Below are 24,572 nucleotides of genomic sequence, written 5' to 3' on the forward strand. Positions count from 1 at the left end.
CACACACTCAAGTGCGTTCATGAGAAGGATGGGGGGATGGGGAGAGGGTAAAGGGTAACCTTTACCATCATCTCTGGGCTCAAAATTCCACTAAGGATGTCTCTCACAAAGCGGTTAAGATGAGGGCTTATTAAATTGTTTTATTTAGATTATTACACTCATATATTTTATGGAAGGATTAGAGGTTTCTTACAACTAATGTGGCTGGCTTTTCTTTTTTTCGTTGTCCATTTTGCAACTGATGTTTCTGTATTTTCTCTTTCAGGTGACTGAGCGATTTCACCTCCCATCTCCAGCAAGTGCAACAAACAAGAAAAAATCAACGATCAATCACATTTTCCGTGAAGTCAAGCCCAAGTAACATCCTGTCTTAAGCACAAGCTAGGGAAATGAAGCACATTATCAATCCGTATGAAAACACCAACGATACAGCAAACAATAACTCAGACTGCCCTCGCATAGTTTTGCCAGAAGAGATATTTTTCACAATATCCGTTGTTGGAGTTTTGGAGAACCTGATTGTCCTTCTGGCTGTGTTCAAGAATAAGAACCTCCAGGTGCCCATGTACTTTTTCATCTGTAGTTTGGCCATTTCTGATATGTTGGGCAGCCTGTATAAGATCTTGGAAAATATCCTGATCATATTCAGAAACATGGGTTATCTCAAGCCTCGTGGCAATTTTGAAAGCACAGCCGATGACATCATCGACTCCCTGTTCGTCCTCTCTCTCCTTGGCTCCATTTTCAGCCTGTCAGTGATAGCTGCTGACCGTTACATCACCATCTTCCACGCTCTGCAGTACCACAGCATCGTGACCATGCGCCGCACCGTCATTGTCCTGACGGTCATCTGGACCTTCTGCACGGGGAGCGGCATCGCCATGGTGATCTTCTCCCATCACGTCCCCACAGTGATCACCTTCACATCGCTGTTCCCGCTGATGTTGGTCTTCATCCTGTGCCTCTATGTGCACATGTTCCTGCTGGCCCGATCCCATGCCAGGAAGATCTCAACCCACCCCAGAGCCAACATGAAAGGGGCCATCACACTGACCATCCTGCTTGGGGTCTTCATCTTCTGTTGGGCCCCCTTTGTCCTTCATGTCCTCTTAATGACATTCTGCCCAAATAATCCTTACTGTGCTTGCTACATGTCTCTCTTCCAGGTGAATGGCATGTTGATCATGTGCAATGCAGTCATTGACCCCTTTATATATGCCTTCCGGAACCCAGAGCTCAGGGATGCACTCAAGAAGATGATCTTCTGCAACAGGTGCCAGTAGAATTATTGATCCCTGATTTTAGAATTCATGGGAATAATATTGTCAAGGGAAAGAACAATGGAACATTCTAACAAATACTAATGTTCCTGACTATCCTTTCCTTCCCTGATGGACGTGAGGATTATCCCACTAGCTAGTGTATATAACAGCTTGGTTTTATGGGAACAGTTTTGTTGTAGGAGCAACATTCATAACTTTGTAACTAGAGAGATAAAATGATGCACTAAAGGAAGGATAGGATACAAGGCACACACAGCAGTATGAGTGCAAAGGCTCTGGGCCAAGGCAAGGACTTGTTCTTCTACACATATCCAGCAAGCCAATCCCAGATGGCCTTTCCAGGCTGGAGGCCACTGCAGCCAATTTCTAGAAGCTAAAGTGCCTGGGCAAGTGACTCGGGGCAAACACCATGGGGTCTCTGTGAACCACTAATAAATTTGTGCAAATAAATTGCTGCAGATGAATGTGCCTGTCCCCCACAGCCATGCAGCGTCCCACCTCCCCCTCTCCCTCGCCTGCCTGATCTGGTGTTAGCCACCTCCAGTGTTTGTGGGCACAGGCAGAGTATAAATTACAAATGTCCAATAACCAGCACTGGGTTTCCAATAATAGATGACCCTTCTCTGTTAGTCTTCTTCACTCACTCAGCATCCCACTGGCCTTAAATCCTTTCCTGTTAAATCTCCTCGTGCTTTAGGAGCATAAATTTCAAAGGAGGAAACAGGAATTTAATCCATGTTGTTCCTACATGGGAATACAGAGGGCCAGAAGAAAACTGTGACTCTGCAGAAGGTATAACCAAACTTTGTGAGTTTGTCCAAATGTAGAAATGGAGGAAAATCGGCCCTAATATGTATTTTGTAGAATTAGTAGAGCATGAGTGTGTGTGTGTATGCGTGTGTGTTCCACACTCTTTTGGACTATGGGGAAAACCAAGACCAAGCACATCAAGCAGCCATGCTATTGTTGTATTAGAGACCACACCAAAGACTTGATGGAAGAAAGTTCTACCTCCTTCCACAGACCAGTCTGAAAGGCAGATCCAGTCACGGGAAAACTTCCTTCTACCGTCAGCCACAGACAAGATGCCAGATAACAGCACCCCCAGTAGGAATAAAAGAAGCAAATTTTGTAAGTCCATCCATTTTTAACAGCTAAAGCTTAAAGGAGAAGCAAGTTCTGATGGTAAGTCCTTGCTCAGCTGGGCGTGAAGCGGTGAGTGACGCAAGGGCAGAGCAGGACAGCCCCAGCAGGCCCAGGATCCACGAGAGGGACCGTGTCCTCTGGGAGAGGTGACACTTTGCCCTCAGGAGAGTTTCCCACATGCTGCTGAGAGGAGAAGACAGCCACGCGCAGGACAGATCGCTTGGTGGCGGGTTTAATGTTAGAAGTGGGAGGGGCAGGAACTTGTCAGAAGCAAAGGCGAAGCTTGGCATTAAGGGAGCACAGTCCCAGTTGTGTCCACGGCCTGCGTCACAGTACATCCTCTTGTCCTCTTCTGGAGAAACCCCTCCCGTTTGGCCCCTTCTCCAGCAAGTGGACTATATTACTCTAAGGTTAACCTGGGTTTATCAATATATAAAATACCGTATGGGAGTTCATTTTCCATGAAATCTAAAGCAAAGTCCTATAAATAATTTTTAAAAGTGTTATTTCTACCATTGAAAAAATAATGTATAGCACATTTTTTCTGATTAAACTGAGTATTCTCAATAAAATGTAACCTTTCTTTGAAGTCGTACTGCTGTATGACACTACGGTGGTAGGAGTGCCATTTGACCTCCATCATAAATGGTTCCAAATCGCTCTGCTTGTAGAATTCTGCCTTTGGCAACAGCTTTGCCATCTCCCCATCGCTCACAAGCACTCTGCTGTCATCACATCCGACTGTTGTCACAGGAAAATCACCTAGAAATTCCTCCACCTCTCACTGCCTTCAATTCATTGCATTTAATCTAAGAAACAAATTAAGAAGGCTAGTCTAATAGTGCATAAAACAAAAATAAAGGATTTTTTAATTTCCTCTCAATCCTGAGTGCTAATTCAGAGATATTTTCAATTCTAGGTCCTCAGCTATATTCAAATCACAGCAGGACCTTTAGTGCTCACAGTTGCTGGAAAATTATGGTTTTCCACCTCTCACTTCACATACAGTTCAAAATGAAAACAGTATCAAACTGCAAATATTTGTGTCAGGAAGATCAATAGGCCCTTTTATTAAATGATCTTTTCCCATGATGACTACTTCAATTCTTTTATCAAATTCTCAGATTTTTATACTGCTCTGTGGATGCCATAGCTATGTGTTCAGTTTTGTGGATGAGTAACCTTGGACCGGATAGCTGGGAATGTTAGACAAAGGATGAATCACTATGAGCTGATCCGAGGTCCTCTGTGCAGGACTGCACTGATCCCAAGCCCTCTCAAATGAGAGGGGAGGACGTTTCCTCTTCCTCCCCTGTTTCCGTCTGGTCATCGACAGGCAAGCAAGGCTCAGTGAGCACCGCGCTGCCCCTGTGGCCGCACACTCCTCGGGCTGAGATGAGAAAGGACGGAGAGAGCAGTGAAGGGTTCCCCCAGAGCACCCGGTGAAGGCCTCCTGAGAAGCATGAGCAAACCAATAAATGAATTCTGAAAATTGTCAGAATTGGTGTTTCCTGAGCTGTGGCAAGATATCTAGTAATAACAATAATAATATTGGTAATAATAGCAATAATAATGGTATCTATCTATGACTGAACACTTGCTACAAGCCAGTTGTTATTCTAAGGGCTTTGCCTACTTTAATCCTCACAAACACCCTAAGGGTAGTTCTATCATCATCCTCTTGTTTTTAGATGAATAAGCTGAGGTTCAGAGATATTTATAGCGTCTGCAGCCGGCCAACTCCAAGGTGGCCTTTGTCATTCCTACCTACTGGTGTTCACATTTTTGTGTAATCGCTGCCCCTGGAGTGTGGATGGGACTATGACTTGCTTCTAACCCACAGAGTATGGCAAATGTGATGGAATGTCACTCTCATGGTTACGGGACATTATCTAAAACTCTGTCTTGCCAGCAAACTTGTTAGAGTGACTCTGCTTTCTGGCTTGATGAAATAAATGGACCTGCTGGGGACCCTCATCTAGCAAGAAACTGTGAGGGGGCCTCCAGGAGCTGCACTGGTCTCCAGGAACTGCAGGGGCTTCTAGGAACTGCAGGGGTCTCCAAGAACTGCAGGGGTCTCTAGGAACTACGGGGGTCGCTAGGAACTTAGGGAGTGTCTAGGAACTGAGGGGGGTGGTCTCTAGTTTCTGTGCAAGAACCTGAAACTCTCAATCATGCAAACCCTGAGCCTAAGATGAGAATGCAGTCCAGCCTACACCTCAATTTTAACCCTGTGAGACCCAAGCAGAGGATCTAGCTGAGCCATGTACAAGTTTATGACCCATGAAACTGGGAGCTAACAAGTGTGTATTGTTTTAAGCCACTGAGTTTGTGGAAATTTGCTATGCAACAAGAAATTAATACAGTTATTCAACTTAAGTTAGTGTGGGCCAGAGTCAGGAGTCAACTCCAGGCTGCCATCTGGCCCCAGCTCACGCCCTGGCGTGCTGGAGTGCTCCACCTGCAAACAAAAGGCCATACCGTGGCTCAGTGCCTATTCACTCCGTCTCTTTCCAGGCCAGGACGGCACGCTGAGGACATTGAGGCCACTGGCCCTCCCCCTCACTGCACACTCAGCTCCAAAACTGAGGGTCCCTCAGAGAGAAGTGCACCATTGTCCCTACCCTCATCCAGAGCCCTGGCTCAGAGATTTTGCCTGGGAGGAGAACCAAGCCATAAAACAAATGGTTCCTAATCTCTTCCCAGAGAAACTGACTGAGTTTCCAACACTGGGGAAGTCCAAGCACTTTCAATAGCATTGGAAGTTTTTAAATCACTGCAAATTTTTTTTTTTAAAGAAAAGAAAAGAAAAGAAAAAGAACAGTGGAAACTGCAGCAAAAAGCAAGCATGAGGAGGACAATAGAGTCATTGGAGATACAGGCAGCCCTACAGGCCAGGCAGTTTTCTGAGGGAGTCCAGGAAAGAGAGAGCAGTGCCAGCCCTCCTGGGTCAGAACAAATCTCAACCACTGACCTTGAGAACTAACCCTTCAAAGCAGCCAAATTTGGTTAGATTAGTTTTGGGGGCAATTGATGCCTCAGGCATTGCGAAAACAATAATCAGTCGGCTATTGGTGGTGCTCCACAGTTGAGTGTGGTCAGGACAGACAGTCAACAGACCTGTCAAACCACCGCTGTCCTGTGGTGGCCGTGGGCTGCTGCCCGAGAACGTTGGAGACGTTAACGCTGCAGAGTGGGATGGAGAGTAGACTTCACTAAAATAATCCAGACAGACCATATCTTAGTTCAGTGTCAGAAGACAAGTGGGTAGGGCCATTTGACCAGGACATAAAAATACTACTGCTTAGTCTAGTGCTTCCTCTGCTGATACACTCATCATATTGGGCTTTTGTTTGCCCACCTTCCTGTTCTCTTAATCTCTAACTATAGATACGCAGAAATACTCCTAGTGCCATTCTGATCCTGCTTTTGTTGACTCAACATCACCAGTGCTGCGTTCTCTTCTCCTATCAAAGACAGGCTTGCATAATGCCAATTACTTTCTTTCCAACTTCTCATAGAACTTGAAAAGCCTTCTAAACGCAGCAACAATTAGCAAGAATTTTGGTCTAAAAATCATGCTCTAGGTATAATGACCATCTCTGCATAACAATGGCAAAGAAAAATCCAGCTCTGGGACTCCTGGGTGCTTCCTGAAAGCTAGCTCTGTCCTAAATGTTTCCATAGCACATCCCCACCTGCAGCTCTGTATCTACAGACTATTGCTACGGGTCATTAGTCTCTACTCCTAAAAATAATCCTAACAGGCACATTGATTAGTGCTTAAAAGTTCAGATTCCAGTGTCAGAAAGAGCTGGTGTCATACCCAGAAGTGCTTGGGTAAATTACTCAAGTTCTTTGAAGCCTCATTTCTCTCGTCTATAGAACTAGGCTAATGACCCCACCCATGTATAGATTGGCTATGCCTCAGTAAGTTATATAGAGAGGACTTGATAAAGTTATATAGAGAGGACATTTAAAGCACTTAGCATAAAATTCAATGAATTTGTTGACTATCACTAACAAATGATAGTATATTACATGTTATTTCTAACATTTCAGATAATTAAACAGAGATCTGAGAGGGCATGCCACCAATTCCTAATCTCAAGTTGTGATCAAATTTATTGCACAAGATCTTCTGAAAGGGTCATAAAAATATTTAATGCAAAGCCTTGAGTTACACTTCAGGTATACTAAAACAGACTTTTAAAAGACCAGTCCTCTACCGATAATTATAAACTCTGGACACAATTTTTAAAGTACTTGAGATCACTAAAAAGTGAATAAAATAGAGGCATATTTTGGAGAGGAGTTATTACATATCTTAGAGGAAGGGACCGACACAGTGAGTCTCCATTTCTGTGGCTTTGCTCTGAGGAAGAGCAGCAGTTAGTGCAATGCAGGATGATTAAGGCCCCACTCTTTCTGGCATGGGAAACCAAGGTGGCCACATCTGCCAAAAAGTGAGGTAAGGTGCCATAGAGGAGATAAAACAGAAAAGAGAAGACCCTAGATTTTGTGTATGAACTCTGCCTGCATCTCTAGTTGGCCCCTGAACCAAGCACATAGAAGGCAGACTCAATGTAGCTTGTATATAAGGTTGAAAGAACTAAAGGAAGATTTGAACTAACAGTGCTACAGGTGACAAAGGCTTTGCAATTTGAGTCTAAGCAAGTTAACTGTATGCTAAAGAAAACTATAAAAGTTCTTTAGAGAAATATAACAGAATTCAGAGTCTCTGCAACATAATGTTTGTGATGTTCTGGATCAAATCTAAAATTAATCAATACATGAAGAACTAGAAAAATTTATCCTTACTCAAGGGAAAACACAACCAACAGAGGTCAACTCTGAGATGACTCAGATGTTATAAATATCAAGAAAAACATTATATCAGCTATTAGAACAATGCTGAATGAGTCAAGGGAAAATATATGCATAATGAATGGAAATATAGAAATATAATAGAGAAATAAAAGCTATAAAAAATAAATTTCAAGAATGAAAAATACAATATCTAAAATCAGAAATTCATTGAATGGGTTCAATAAAAGAATGGCTATGACAGAGGAAGAGTCAGTGAACTTGAAGCTATATTAGTAGAAATTATCCAATCTTGAAGACAAAAAAAAAATGATTGAAAAATATGAATACAACTTTGGGAACCTGTTGTATGATATCTAATGGTCTAACACAGGTAATCCAAGTCCCAGAAGAAGAAGAAAGATAGAATGCAGAAGACCAAAAAATTCAATAATAGCTAAAAACTTTGCAAATTTGAAGAAAGGTGTCAATTTACAGATTCAAGAATTTCAGTGAAAACAAACAAGAAATACAAAGAGTCCAGGCACTTCACAGTCAAACTGCTATAAAGCAAAAATAAAGAGAAAAATCTTGAAAGGAGACGGAATAAAAGAACACATTACATAAAGAGGAACAATGATTCAAATGACTATACACTTATAATCAGAAACAATGGAAGCCATAAGACAATTGAACATCATCCCGAAGGTGCTGGAAAAAAAATCTGTCAATGCAGAATTTCATATCCAATTCAAACATTCTTTATAGATGAAGTAAAGACAGATACACTTTCAAATAGCAGAAAATTAAGAGAATTTATCAACAGTAGACCTGCACCTATAAGAATTACTAAAAGAAGTTCCTCAGGTTGAAAGGAAATTATATCAGAAGAAAATTCAGATCTTCAGCAATGAATGAAGAGTATTTGAAATTGTAAATATGTAAGTAAATATAAAAAACAACTTTATCTTAATTTTTAAAAAATACACAATTGTTTAGAGGGAAAATGTAATGAGGCAACATTCCCCCATACTCTGGTGTCAATGGAGACCACGTGAGGAACAACAAGACACTTCTACCCAGGGTACCATCAGCAGAGGCCTAGTGGGGACCCAAAACTCTCACCTAAATCTAGAAGTAATGAGAAGACCCTCCCCAACTCAAGGGGCAATGGAGGCCAAGTGAAGACCCTGAACTTCTATCACCACCCAATAGTAATGAGGCAATATCTCCCCACTTCCCCTGCTGGAAGTATTAGAGAACACCAGATAAACCAGAAGGCTTAAATAAGACCAAAAATCACATAAACTATTACCCAAAATATCCAGATTGCAATCCAAATCACTGGTCATACCAAAAGGCTGGAAAATCTCAACTTTCAATTAAAAAAAGACTATTAGCAGATGTCAAGAATGAGATGACGAAAGTATTAGAATTATTTGAAAAATATACTAAAGCAGCCATCATAAAAATTCTTCAACAAGGAATTACAAATACTCTTGAAACAAATTAAAACAAAAAACATTTTAGCAAAGAAATAAAAGATATGAAGAATCAAATGAATATTTTAGAACTGAAAAGTATAAAAACTTAAATTTTTTAAAAATTCAATGAATAGACACAACAGTATCTTGGAAAGTATTGAAGAAGCAATCAGTGGACTTTAATACATAGTGGTAGAAATTACCCAATCTGAACAACAGAGAGAAAACAGCCTGAAAATGAGCATAGCTTTGGGGGTCTGTGGGACCATAAGAGATGTAATGCTCATGTCATCAGAATACTGGAAGAAGAGGAGAAAAAGGAAGCAGCTGAAAACGTGCTTGAGAAATAATGGATGAAAATTTCCCAGTGTGACAGATACATAAACCTACAGATTCAATAATCAGAGCAAATCCTACATAAGATAAACCCACACCAAGACACAGTCAATCTTCTAAAACCCAAAGACAAAAAAAAATTTTTTTAAGAGGAGCAAGAGAGAAATAATATTTACCTATAGGGGAAAAAATCATTTGAATGACAGAGAATTGCTAATCAGAAAAAAAAAATGAAGGCCAGAGGTGTAGTACATTTTTCAATGCTGAAAGAAAATAACTGTCTGCCCAGAACCCTACATCCAGCAAACATATCCTTCAGGAATGAAGGACAAATCATAGTTAAGAAAAACTATGAGAATCTGTCATCAGTAGATCTAAAAGTAGATCTTTAAAATGGCTAAAATTCTCTAAATAGAAAGGAAATGATAAAATAAGGAATCTTGGAACATCAAGAAGGAGTAAAAAATACTAGAAAAAGTAAAAATATGGATAAATACAATAGAATATCCTTCTTCTCTGGTATTGTCTAAATTATGATTGACAGTTGAGACAACATTTATAACACTGTTCCAAATGCACGTAGAATAAGTATTTACCATTATTATAATACAAAGGGGTGAGCTAAAGAAACATAAACAGAAAATAAAGTTTCTATATTTCACTCAAACTGGTAAAATGTGGATTCCAGTAGGCTGTGATAAGTTATGTATAAGTAATGTAATGCCTAGCACAACCATTTTAAAAGTTATACAAAGAGATTCAGAAAAAAATCTATAGATAAATCAAAATTAAGCACTAAATATTGTCCAAAAAACTCTCAGGAAGGCTGGAAACAAAAAACAGAAAGAATAAATAGAAAACCAGCAATAAAATGGCATACTTAAGAACTAACATATCAATAATTACATTAAATGTCAGTGTAAATGACAGGCAAATAGTAAGAATTATATGTGTCAGCAATTTTTATCGTTCCTAATGTTATTTGCTATTATTTATAGATCCTATTTCTTTTAATTTATTTGTTTCTGTTTGCTCATCTTTAAGAGAACTCACATACCAGTTGTTAGCTTTTGGTACCAGGAAGAAATTGTGTCTTTCTACCTCAATTTTCCCAGACGGCTGGAATATTCTCCCTTTCATATAATACCTAAAATTTAAACAAAACAGAACAAACAAAATGAGCCTTAGCCCCATTTTTAGTGTGTATGAGTGTAGTTTGAATGTACAGAACTGCTGCTTTGGGATTTTCTCCTGCTGTGACTGGCTGTATGGTTCTGACTGCAGTTCAGAGTCAGGAGTAAAGTGCAGGTGTCTGTACGTGGCTTTGCTGGAAGAACCTGCTGATGCAGCGTTTCACAGGGTTTTTCCTGTCTGCAGTGTTTATAAAGCTTTTCTGTTCCACTGTACCTCCAGCCTCCCTGTCTGCAGTGACATAGAAGCATTGGTGGAGGCGTGAGAGGGCTGATGGTGCGGGAGGGCTGGACGGTTGAGGATCCTGTGCAGCTGTGGCTGCCTGGCCTTCGTGCCCCAGTGGCCCCTTGTGCCCACACTCTCACGCAGGGTTTCGGGTGATATGGTGTCTATAGCTGTGCATCTCCACAGCATTTCTTAGTAAATGGAGAGCTTCAGAGCAGGACTGAGCAAATCTGGATTGCATGGTTTTAATCATGCTTTGATCCTGTGAGTGAGTATGCGGACATTGTAACTGCAAGTTTACATGAGTCCTCACATCAGGCTTTATAAAAAGTTCCCATTAAGAAAATGAATATGGAAGACATGAGCTGGGGGGAAAATGCTTGAAAAACCTATATCTGATAAGGGACTGTTAAAAGAATATATAAAGTAATTCCTAAAATTTGATAATAAAAAGGCAAACAACTCAAAATCAGGCAAAAGATTTGAACAAATAGTTCACCAAGGAAAATATATATGAATAGCCTACAAGCATAGGAAAAAGGACTCAACATCATTAAAGTCAACAGAGAAGGGTAAATCAAAACTTCAGTGAGATACCACCACACGCCCACAAGAAGTTTAGCTATAATTTTAGAAGACTGACAACACTGAGTGTTGGCAAGAGTTTGGAGCAACCAGGACTCTCAAACATTTTTGGCAGGAGAATAAAAACGTGCAAACACTTTCAGAAAACTTCTGGAAGTTTCTTATAAAAGTAAACATATACTTACACTATGACTTAGTATTCCCATTCCTAGTTATTTACCCACGAGAAATGAAAATATATATCCACAAAAAGCCTTAAACAAGAATGGTCATATCTGCTTTAGTTGTAATAGTCCCCAGCTAGCAACAGTCCAGGTGTGTGTGAAGAGGTGAATGGAGACACAAATGATGGTATATTCATAAAGGAATACTACTAAGTAATAAACAGGAACCAACTACTGATATAGAACTGTTAGGACAACTACGGATGAATCTCCAAAACACTGCACTGTATAAAAGACAGATAGAAAGAAAGAGTACATATTCTATTTTCCATTTATGAGAAATTCTAAAACAGGCAACACTAAACTATGATTTAAAAAAAAAAAAAAAAAAAAGCTTTGGTTGCCTCTTGAGGTTAAGGGAGAGGTTTTTCTTGGAGGGAATAGGGAAGAACTTTCTGGTGCCATAGTAATGTCCTGTATCTTGAGAGAAGTTTGTATCTCACAGATTTATGCACTGTATGTAAATTGTACCTCAAAAGAAAACAAAAGAAGTATAAACAAATATTTCGCTGTAGTTTATGACATGGTTGCTTAAGTATTTGAGGGCAAATGTACTGGTGTCTTCACTTCACTTTGAAATGCATCACAAAAAAATAAGGAACATTGGTAGATGAATACATGGAGAGTGGATGTATAGAAATGTGATCAAGCAAGTAAAGAAAAATGTAAACCGTAGAGTCTCAGTGGTGCATGTTCACAATAGAATTCTTTCAACTTTTGTTTATGTTTTAAATTTTTGCTAATAAAATGTAAGAAATAAAAGAGTGATCAGACATATCGCGAATGACCAGAAACCACATCCCTGCCTACAGGACTCAAAATGGCAGCCTCCGTTCTGTTGGATGACTTTCTCTAAAAACCATAAAACTTAAAATCCGATGTGCCAGCTTCACAAAACCCCAAATGCCTACATGCCTTTACTCATTGAAACTTCTGCCATTTATTAATCCTAAAATGTAAAAAGTTGGAAGATAAATGATGCTTTTATGATATAAACGTTTTATGTCTGAACAGACTCCCACCCACTTGGAAGGACAATGAAAAAACAGGTCTCATAAGTCACGTGGGGGGCGGACCCAGCTCGCAGAAGTGCCGTGAGAACAACACGGTCTGGTGACACTCCACAACAGAGTGAGGGTTTGAATCCCCCACTAAAGGTTTGCTATGTTTATTGTTTGTGTCAATAGGAGCAAAAGCCGTAGGGAGAGCCCCAAGTGGCCCCACATCATCTCCACAAAGGAGACACCTCCACCTGCACACACCTTTGTGAAGACTTCTCAGAGCCCTAATGTCTTTGTTTCTTCCATCAACCTGTTTCTAGATTATTCTGCGCTTTTCCTCTCACTGCTGTTCATATAAAATCAGAGTCTCTACTCATAAATGAAATCCAAGGGTAAGAGGCACTATTTATTCTGCAGAGGACATTTCTCTAGGACTTCCAGAATCTAATCATTTAGCGCCACACGGAAAGCAAGCATTCGGTCCCATCTGATCCATGTAGGACAGTGAGATGAAACTGCTGTTGTCTCACTGAGGTTTTGAGGGAAAGCCAGAACTATTGGAACATTCTGTTTCTTGAAAGGATTAATATTTTGAAGCCAAAGAAAATTCTCTGCAAGGAAAGTTTGCACCTTCGGTCTCGTTTCATGTTCTGAGAGCCAGGTAGGAATCGTGTGGAAAATGACACACAGGAGACACCCGGGCGTTCCCCCCTGGCTGTTTCCACTTCCTGCGGGGTCAGTGTCTTCGTCCACTCTCTGGAGGCCGAGTCTCTAATGGAATGATGAGGCTCTGGATCTTTCTTGCCATGTCTGTCTTTTCTGCACTTCCAACTTGCCAATTTCCTTCCTCAAACCATCAGTCTCCCCAAGGAAAAGGCTTGCCCTGTCTCCCAGCCTTCATCCCGGCCTTGCCAGGTGCCCACTGACTAACCTGCCGTCCAGCCATGCAGCCGACGGTGGAGAACAGCGGAGAGGGTGATCCTTCCGGGGTCATATGTAGTACACATTTGCAAAGCAATTTTCAATGCAAAAATCCAAAGAAGAACAAATACGGACATTTAGGAAGACATCTGAACAATTTCAGAAATACTGGGACTATGCAGTACTTTCAGTAACTACTTCCCACCGTAACTGACAGGCAGTCAAGATCCAATTCTCTGAAAATAATCACTTTTAGCCTCTTAATGCGATAAACCCACAGGTCTTTAAAAACCTCCTCAGATCTATCGTATCTTTATTTCCATGTGTATTACTTACAGCTCTAAATCAGGGATATCAATCTGGGAAATACGTGGGGAAGGTTCATATCTGTGGAGTCCAGGTCAGCGTTGTATGTGCGCGTGTCTGTGTGTGTGCACGTGTCTATATCTGTGTGCATGTGTCTGTGTGTGTGCGCATGTCTGTGTGTGTACACGTGTCTGTATGTGTGTGCATGTGTTTGTGTGTTCATGCATGTCTGTGTGTGCGGCTGTGTGTGTGTGTGTGTGCGCGCGCGCGCGCGCGCGCGCACGCGCGCGCGCATTTTCCTGCGGAAGGGTAGGTAGGTATCTTCAGACTCTGAAGTGCTCAGGGACTCAAAAGAAGCTGAGGTCTCTGCTCTCTGCTCCCCTTTCCTTCCGTGGCACATCAGGACGAGACCTCTAGGAAGGCTCCTTTTCCCGCGGCAGAGGCTAGAGCAGCATCCAGTGCACATCGGTAGTGTGGAAGGACCAAAAACAACAAAGAAGGGACCAAAAGCCATTCATTTAAGCTTTTACTAAAAATATTGCAACAGGACAGCAGCTGTGGGGTACAGGAGGCTTGAAGATTTTATGGGCTAGATTGAAGAAGGTTAGTCAAAGTTCAGTTTTGTTCTGAGAATTGTGCACTGTTTAAGTTCTGGTGAGGTATGGGGAAACTGAGATTGTGTTAGCCAAGAGACAGCACACAGAGACAGCTAGACAGGGGCTTTGGTTTTGTAGCCACTGGTTGGTCATTTTGGGTTTAGCAAGACGGGCAGGGGGAAGCAGTTAGGGTTAAGGTCTTGCTAAGGTCAGTGGAAAATTTCAGTTCTTCAATATCTTTCACATTAGTATGACATAAATCAGTTTAACTTTTTTCTTAAAAGCCTATTCTGCATTTTAAAAATGTAATTTTGTTAAGCAATGACCAGCAGCCCTTGAGCCTGAGCTAAATGTTAAATACTGAAAACTGACACATTTATAAGTTGTTGAACTAGCAAACGAGGCAATAATATGAAAGTTCTTCAGAACTGGTGGCATCTGTTTTCTGTGTCTAAGCAATTAGCTTTCAACAGCAGCCACACCATTATTTTCCTGATGGCTTTACACTCAGTGACAGAAGATGACAATTCCCAAGAATCTACATCATTTGAGAAATAAAAGAAGTGTAGAAAAATTAAAACTGCTAATTTTATGAGTGAGAAGATTGCAAACTTTTATTTTCATTTTTGTCTTAGTATTATGTTGTTTATAAGAGCCATAAAAATTACTTTAAATATCCACAGCATATGTATTTATATTTACTGTGAAGGTCCTGCTGACAGTGGCAACATTTTTTATAGGCAGTGTGTATCTGCAAAGCTACTTGACAACTGCCAAAGCTTTGAAAGAATTTCAAGAGTTCCTGTGAGTTGGGGCCAATGTTTACTAAAGCAGTAATGATAATAAAGCATGACTAAAGTATTTGATAGGAAATAGGACCTCAAAAAGCATCAGAGCAGTCTTAGCAGTCATATTCTCAAAGCATTCAACCTCTGCAGAGATTACTTACAAGGCCAAGTGTGACAAATCAGCTTTTTTCCCCATCCTAACCACATAAATGTTACCCAAACATTTGTATGCATAATATCTGTTAGACACCATCAGAAATAACTGAATTATAATTTTCCATTATTAAAAATTAAAATAATGTCAAAATCATAAACACTATGACATTGTACAAATTTCTGAAGTAGAAAATATTCTTATGACAGAAGAAAAACTTCAAGTGATTCCATTAGAAAAGAAGATTTCAAAATCCATGATTCTGTGTACATATAGGACTATTTTCTGTTCCATTTATCTAATTTTTTATCCTTATGCCCATATCACTACTGTACATATAATAAATCTTAAAGTCACATAGCATAAGTCTTCCAGTTTGGTTCTTTTTCAAGCTATGTTGGCTATTCTGGAAACTTTTAAATTTTCATAAAAGTTTAGAATCAGTTTGCCAATTTCTCTAATAAGAACTGTTATGGTTATGATTGGAATTGTGTTGAATTTATAGACCCACACTTAATAAATCAATTGATTTTTGATGAAGTAACCAAAACAATTCAATGGGAAAAGAAAAAATGTTTAACAAATGGAAAATATTTTTAACAAGTGAATATCTATATGGAAAAAAATGTACCCCAACCTCCAATTCACATAATATATAAAAATTAACTCAAGATGGATAATAGACCTAAATGTAAAAACTAAAGAATCTGAAAGAAAACAGAACAAATTCTCTTTCCAACCCTAGAGAAAGACAAAGATTTCTTAACAGGACACAGAAAGCAATTAAGTACATAAGAAAAAAATAATAAATTATGTTTCATTAAAATTCAAAGATTCCACTCAATAAAAATTCCCCCTAGTGAAATGAATATGGAAGCCACGGACAGGGAGAGTATATTCTTCAGAAATAGATCCAATAATGAACTTATATCCAGACTACATAAAAAATACCTGCAAACTTGTATTCAGACTACATAAAAAATGCCTGCCAGTCAAAAATAAAAAGGCAAATAATCCAGTTAAAAACTGGAGCACTCAGTTTTAACTTAGGATACAGAAAACCACAAGAGAATGTCATTCCAGCACCAAGAAAACGGCAGATAATATACAAAATTATAAATTTTGTTTGAGCCCATCAGAAAACTGAGGTCACAAGTCAAGCAAGTGAACTATTAATAAATTGGACAGACAGGTAAGCAGTCTCTCGTCCTTGGCAGAACACAGGAAGAGGAAGAGGTGGTCTCTATATAACCCTTAAGCAGTCACGTTAAAACAAAAACAAAGGGGCACAAGTAAACTTTTGGAGGTGATCGATCTGTTTATTACCTTGAGTGTGGTCATGGTTTCTTGAGTGTATGCATATGTCCAAACTCATTAAACTATATGCAGTAAATATATGCATGTTTGTATATCAATTATCCTTCACTAAAGCTGTTAATGAAAAATAAAAAGAAGCAACCAGGTAAAAGTGCAATAGTCTTAAAGGCCCAGTGTGGACCAGTGTCCTAAGCTCTGTTCTGTGGGCTGTACCAGAATCTCTTGAGAAAGGCTGATGGGCTGATGACCGACAGAAGGCTGGAGTGACACCCTCAGCGGACAGATGAGAGGCACAGCCCACTTCCCTGGGCCCTTCCCTTACAAGAAGCAAGGTTCCTAAGCCACTGGGATAAAGACAGAAAGAATACTCCCCCACCTTCAGGCCCCGGGTAAAGGTCCACTAATTCTCAGTGGGATGGAAGCTAAGTCATCTGCCTCAGTGGGGAGGCGACAGGAAACCGTCTTCACACCAAGATCCTGAAAATCAGAGACCAGCTACTCTGGAAGGAGAGAAAGGAAACTCACTCTTAAACCAAAACTGTCACAAATGCAAGGCAGAGTTTAGAGTTTGGTTGCCACAGGCAGGGATGGGAGGAGAGAAATCCCCACCTGTAAGGCTCAGACTCACAGGTCTGCCTGAGACTGGGCCTTGACCAGGAGAGCCACTCGGCCCACTTCCACGCCAAGCTGGGCACTGAGCACCATCTCCCATGGGGAGAGGAGACAAGACAATGGAGAGACACAGCCCCATGTCATAGGCGTGCAGGATGCTGGAAGCCGGGCACAGAACAGGAAAGCTGAGCAAAGCCCTCCAGCCCCCAGACCCAACATGAAGCGCACAGTAACAGTAATCAAATGCTGAGGACTTTGGAGTCTATGCTACACTGAAGGCAGTAATACTAAGAACAAAACCCAAATCCACCTCAGTTACTCAATTGGTTAAATCAACTTCCCACAGTACAGGCCCCATGGAAGAAGATGCATTCCCAATTCTGGATATTAATACTATTTACCTGAGTCTTTGATGTTCTTCTACATCCAGTATTCATCACTCAATCAAAAAATATGAAACACACCAAAAGATAAATAAAACAACCCATTGCCAAAAGGTAACGCAAACAACAAAACCAGATTCAAAGATGACCAATAAATTGGAACAATAGAACTGGGAGTTTTAAATAACAATATTAATAACATATTAAATGTGAAATATGGGGACCACATGGATAAACACTTGATGAAATTCAATATAGAGAAAAAAATCCATGAGTCAAATGGAAATGTTAGAAATAAAATATATACAATCAGAGAGGAATTCCTTCAGCAAGTTTACCAGCAGACTAGAAACAACTGAAGAAAATATTCAGTAAACTTGAATATAGATAAAATAGAAATTATGCAAACTGTTTCACATAGATAAAAATGAGTGGAAAAAAATGTAACAGAGCATCCAACAAACATGGGACAGTAACATAATGTCCAACATATGTGTACCTGAGTGCCAGAAAGAAAAGAGGGCAGAAAGAATATGTTAAGGAACAATGGCCAAGAATTATCCAAAATTACTAAAAGACAACAATAAAAAATCCAAGAAAACACCTAGACTCACCAAAGTAAGACATCAAAAAAAAAAACAAAGAAAAAAGAAAATATTGAAAGCAGCTTAAGAAAAAACAAACGTTACATGGAGATGAACAAGTAAATGGATCACAGATTTCCTGTCAGAAACTATGCCTACTAGAAGACGATTAGGTGACAACTTTAAATTACTAAAAGGAAAACCCTGTTAACCAAGAACTCTATACTAGGTGAAAAATATCATCCCAAAGTGAAGGTAAAATAAAAACATTTTCAGAAAAAAAACTTTCAAGGATCCTCAGCAGCTAACATGCTAACTAAAATGTTAAAAGAAGCTTTTCAGGAAGGAATAAGATACCAGATGGAATTTTGTATACAAAAAGGAAATGAAGAGGACTGGAAATAGAGAAACAGAGGATAAAAATAAAATATATTTTTTTTTCCTGACTTTAACTGCTTTAAAAGATACTTGCCAATTAGAAAATGGGCAATTGATTGAACAGGCATTTCACTAGAGAACAGATAAATAAAAAATGGAGACATGAAAACATGTTCAATGACATTAGCCATTGGTGAAATACAAATCAAAGCTATAATGAGGTACCACTACACACCTGTTAGGATAAATAAAACCATAAAAATTGAAAATGCCAACTGCTGATAAGGATACAGAGCATCTGGATCTCTTATGCATTGCCGGTGGTCATGTAAAATGGTATAGCCACTCTGGGAACTAGTTTGCCAATTCCTTACAAAATTAACTATTCACTTACCTCATAACAAAAAATATGTTCACACAAAAACCAGGATATAAATGTTCATAGCACATTTATTTGTAATAGCCAAAAATTGGAAACATCACAAATATCCTTCATTGGATGAGTAAAATTTTTAAAAGTGATACATCTATACCCTGGAATAAAACTCAGCAATAAAAACAGCAAACTATTGATACATGCAACAGTTTGAATGAATTTCAAGAGCCTTGTGCTGAGTGAGAAAAAGGACATCCCAAATGGTTACATAATATATTATTCTACTTATATATCATTCTCAAAATGACAAAAGCATAGTGGTAGAGAACAGATTAGTAGTTGTCAGGGTGAGGGCTTGGGGGAAGGTATTAAGGGGTAAAATAGAGAGTTTGTTTATGGTGATACAGCACCTCTGTATTCTGATGGTGTTTATGACTACACAAATCCACATATGTGATAAAATTTCATAGAACTTTACACCAGAAAAATGTTCATCTTTTCTAGAGAAATCTGAATAAGGTTATAACTGAGTTAATAGTATTATGCCAATGTCAATTTCCTGGTTTTGGCTGTACACTATGGTTATATATGATATCATTTTTCCCAGAACATTTATTGAATAGGGCATCCTTTCACCAGTGTGTGTTTTTCTATGCTTTGTTGAAAATCAGTTGGTCATAGTTATTTGGTTTTATTTCTGGGTTCTCTATTCTGTTCTATTGATCTGTGTGTCTTCCTTTGTACCAGTACCATACTGTTTTGGTTACTATAGCCTTGTAGTATAATTTGAATTCAGGTAACACTATGAATCCAAATTTGTTCTTTTTGCTTAGAATTTCTTTGGCTATTTGGGCTTCTTTTTATTTCCATATGAAATTTAGTATAGTTTTTCTAGTTCTATGAAACATGACATTGACATTTTGATGGGAATTACACTGAACCTGTAAATCACTTTAGGCAGTATGGACATTTTTACAATATTGATTCTTCCAGTCCAGGAGCATGGGATGTTTTCCCATTTGTTTGTGTCATATATGATTTTTTTCATCAGTGTTTTGTAGTTCTCCTTGTAGAGATCTTTTACCTCCTTGATAAATTATATTCTTAGGTATTTTATTTTCTTTGCAGGTATTGTAAATGGTATTAATTCAAGATGGATTAAAGACTTAAGTGTAAGACCAGAAACTATAACAATTCTAGAAGAAAACATAGGAAAAACTCTTCTGGACATTGGCCTAGGCAAAGATTTTATCACTAAGACTCTAAAGCAAATACAGCAACAACAAAAACAAATAAATGGGACTTATTTAAACTAAAAAATTTCTGCACAGCAAACAAAATAATCAACAGAGTAAATAGACAATCTATGGAATGGGAGAAAATATTTGCAAACTATACATCTGACAAAGGACTAATATCAAGAATCTGCAAAGAATTAAAACAAATAAACAAGTGAAAATCAAATAACCCCATCAATAAGTGGGCAAAAGACATGAACAGATTTTTTTTCAAAAGAACATACACAGGCTGGGCTCATGCCTGCAATCCTAGCACTTTGGGAGGCTGAGGCAGGAGGATCACTTGAGGCCAGGAGTTCAAGACCAGACTGAGAAAGAGCAAGACCACCTCTCTACAAAAAATAGAAGTTAGCTGGCCATTGTGGCATGCATCTACAGTCCCAGCTACTCAGGCGGCTGAGGCAGGAGGATCACTTGAGCCCAGGAGTTCAAGGCTATAGTGAACTATGATAAGGCTACTGCACTCCAGCCTGGCTGACAGAGCAAGACCCTGTCTCAAAAAAAAAAAAAAAGTAGATATATAAATGGCCAAAAAACATGAAAAAATGCTCAATATCACTAACCATCAGGGAAATGCAAATTAAAATCACAATGAGATACCACCCTACTCCTTTAGGAATGGCCATTATTAATAAGTCAAAAAATAATAGATGTTGGTGTGGATATGGTGAAAAGGGAACACTTAGACATTGTTTGTGGGAATGTAAATTAGTACAACCTCTGTGGAAAACAGTATGGGAATCCCTCAAAAAACTAAAAGTAGACCTACCATTTGATCCAGCAATTCCACTACTGGGTATCTATCCAAAGGAAAAGAAGTCATTATATAAAAAAAGACACCTGCACTCAAATGTTTATCGCAACACAATTCACTATCACAAAGATATGGAATCAACCTACGTGTCCATCAATTCATGAATGGATAAAGAAAATTTGGTATATGTATAACCATGGACTACTACTCAGCCAAAAAGGAATGAAATAATGTCTTTTATAGCAACTTGGATGGAAATTGAGACCAGTCTCCTAAGTGAAATATCTCAGGAGGGAAAAACAAATACTACATGTTCTAACTTGTAAGTGGGAGCTAAACAATGTGTATGTATAGTCATAAAGTGGTGTAATAGGCATTGGAAACTAGGAAGGAGGAAAGGTGATATGTAACAAGGGATAAAAAAATTACCTATTGTGTACAATGTACACTGTTCTGGTAATGGGTACACTAAAATCCCAGACTTCAACATTATACAATTCATTCATGTAACAAAAAACACTTGTAACCCCTAAATCTATTGAAATTTTTTTTAAAAGAATCATAAGAGAAAGGGTTAAAAAATTTTAGAAAAACATATTATCATTGAAGTAAGCTGAGCAAAGGGTACCTGGAACTTCTTTTGTGGTGTTACCTTTCAATATAAAAAGTTATAATGAAAATTCAATTAAAAAGGTAACTTCTTACAATGAAACTAATATTAAAAATTTATTAATTGTTAATAATGAAAATAGTGTGGGGTTCATAACACACGGAAGTGAATATAGGACAAAAATAGCACAAACTGTGGGAGGGAAGAAATGGAAATTTTGCATAGATATTTTTATAGTATTCAGAGATAATATTTTGTATTTCTGTGGTCTCAGTTGTAATTTCTCCTTTTTCATTCCTTATTGAGTTTTCAGGAGTCCTTTCTTTTCTGCTTTTGGTTAATATAGCAAGAGGTGTGTCAATTTTCTTTATCTTTTCAAAGAACCAGGTTTTTGTTTCATTATCATTTGTATAGTTCTTTATTATCGATTTCATTTAGTTCTTCTCTGATCTTGGTTATTTTCCTTCTGCTAGGTTTGGGATTGGTTTGCTAATTGATAAATAAGTTCAGCAAAATCTCAGGTTACAAAATCAATGTACGCAAATCAGTAGCATATATACCAACTACAGTCAATCTGGGAACCAAATCAAAGACTCAATATCCTTCACAATAGCAACAAAGAAAATAAAATACCTAGGAATATATTTAAGGAGGCAAAGGATCCCTACAGGGAGAACTATGAAACACTAAGGAAGGAAATAGCAGAGGACATAAACAGATAGAAAACCATACCATGCTCATGGATCAGCAGAATCAACATTGTTAAAATGTCTATACTACCCAAAGTGATCTACAGATTCAATGCAATCCCTATTAAAATATCAACATCATTTTTCACAGATCTAGAAAAAATAATTTTATGCCTTGTATGGAACCAGAGAATACTCCATATAGCTAAAGCAACCTTAAGCAAAAAAAAAAAAAAAAAAAAAAAAAAAAAAAAAATTTGGAGGCATCAATTTACCAGACTTCAAGCTATACTGCAAGGCTATAGTAACCAAAACAGCATGGTACTGGCACAACAGAGGCACAGACCAATGGAACAGGACTGAGAACCCAGATATAAAACCATCCTCCTATAGCCATCTGATCTTTGACAAAGCAGACAAAAACATTCACTGGGGAAATGGTGTATCGGAAAATCGGTGCTGGGAAAATAGGTTAGGCACATGCAGAAGACTGAAACAGGATCCACATCTCTCACCTCTCACAAAAATCAACTCATGGTGGATAACAGACTTAAACAGACTTAACAGCATGAAACCATAAGAATTCTAGAAGAAAATGTTGGAAAAACTCTTATAGACATTAGCCTAGGCAAAGAATTTATTAAGAAGAACCCCAAAACAATCACAGCATCAACAAAAATAAATAGATGGGACCCGATCAAATTAAAAAGCTTCTGCACAGCCAAAGAAACTATCACTACAGCAAATAGACAACCTACAGAATGGAAGAAAATATTTGCATGCTATACATTTGATAAAGGGCTGATAACTAGAATCTACACAGAACTCAGGAAAATCAGCAAAAAAATCAAACAGCCCCATTAAAACGTGAGCCAAGGACATGAACAGAAACTTTTCAAAAGAAGATAGATTAATGTCCAGGAAACTTATGAAAAAATGCTCAGCATCTCTAATCATAAGGGAAATGCAAATCAAAATCACAATGAGATATCACCTAACTCCAGTGAGAATGGCTTTTATCAAAAGTCCCAAAACAACAAATGTTGGCATGAATGCTGAGAGATAGGAACATTCATACACTGCTGGTGGAACTGCAAACTAGTACCTATATGGAAAGTAGTATGGGGATACCTCAAAGAACTAAAAGTAGAATTACCATTTGATCCAGCAATCCCACTACTGGGCATCTACACAAAGGAAATAAGGCCATTCTATAAAAAAGACATCTGCACTAGAATGTTTATAGCAGCACAATTCACAATTGCAAAGATGTGGAAACAACCCAGTACCCATCAATACGTGAGTGGATTAATAAAATGTGGTATTTGTATACCACAGAGTTCTACTCAGCCACAGAAAACAATGGTGAACTAGCACCTCCTATATTATCCTGGATGGAGCTGGAGCTCCATTCTCCTAAGTGAAGTATCATAAGAATGGAAAAACAAACACCACATGTACTCACCATCAAATTGGTACTAATTGATCAACACTTATGTGCACATATGGAAGTAATATTCATCAGATGTTGGGCAGGTGTGAGGGGAGAGAAGAGGTGGGTATATTCACACCTAATGGGTGCAGTGCACACTGTCTGGGGGATGGGCATGCTTGTAACTCTGACTTGGGTGGTGCAAAGGCAATATATGTAACCTAAAAGTTTGTACCCCTGTAATATTCTGAAAATTAAAAAAAAAAAGATATTTTAAAAAGAGAAAGAAAAAGCATAAAATGGAAAGAAATATTCCATAAAACACTAATCATAAAATGGAGTGGCTTTATTAATGTTAGAAAGTAGACATCAAAACAAAGAATATTACTGAGGATTAAGGGAGACATCACACAATGGTGAAAGGGTCGAGTCTTCAGGAAGACAAATAATTTTAAATATATATGCATCTAACAACAGCGTTGAAAATCCAGAAGCAAAATCTGATAGAACTGAAAGGAGAAATAGAAAAATGAAAAATTACAGTTGGAGACATCAATATTACTCTCTCGGTGGTTTATAGGATTTAAAGCAAGGAGTTCTGTGAAATTTCAGACTTTGGTGAAAAAAAATCTGCATTTCCCTTGGGAAATGAAGCCAGTAATTGAATTGAATGAAATTCACAGATACTTCTGAATGCCATAAAACCTCTGAGATATTTATAGTTTTCAACAGAGACAAAACCACAACTTAAACTCCTGAGCAAAACCAAAACAGCAACTCCTGAGTACGGTCAATTATAGAAGGAACATTTCTTTTTAATCAAAGTACTTAGGCTTCTTTTTACTATTCTAGCTGTGATTTTTCTGAGCATTATCGTTGTAGTATTGGGTCACTTCAAAGTAAATCAAGGAAAATATGCTTTTTGTTTTTATGCCAGTATAATGAAAAATTTGACACAAAGAGAACATCTTTAAAATCTTAATTCAATCAGAGAGAATAGAATAATATATTGTTAAAGATAAAATAAATATGAGAGCAAATCTGATTATACGTGGTTGCCTTTATCGTGTTTCACTTTATAAGAAGTTATAGG

At 38.5% G+C, this 24,572-nt stretch overlaps 1 protein-coding gene across 1 annotated transcript; it reads left to right on the top strand.

Moving 5' to 3' along the window:
- Nucleotides 1-389: 389 nt before the first annotated feature.
- Nucleotides 390-1,283, top strand: MC2R (melanocortin 2 receptor). The gene has a single exon (XM_069468282.1). It carries the CDS (start codon nucleotides 390-392, stop codon nucleotides 1,281-1,283), a length of 894 nt encoding a protein of 297 aa, XP_069324383.1.
- Nucleotides 1,284-24,572: the final 23,289 nt, after the last annotated feature.

The sequence above is a fragment of the Eulemur rufifrons genome, chromosome 5 (assembly GCF_041146395.1).
Source record: "Eulemur rufifrons isolate Redbay chromosome 5, OSU_ERuf_1, whole genome shotgun sequence".
In the NCBI taxonomy this organism is placed as follows: domain Eukaryota; kingdom Metazoa; phylum Chordata; class Mammalia; order Primates; family Lemuridae; genus Eulemur; species Eulemur rufifrons.

Excerpts from the sequence above, each read along its gene's own strand:
- MC2R (XM_069468282.1), top strand. The coding sequence starts at position 390 with ATGAAGCACATTATCAATCCGTATGAAAACACCAACGATACAGCAAAC.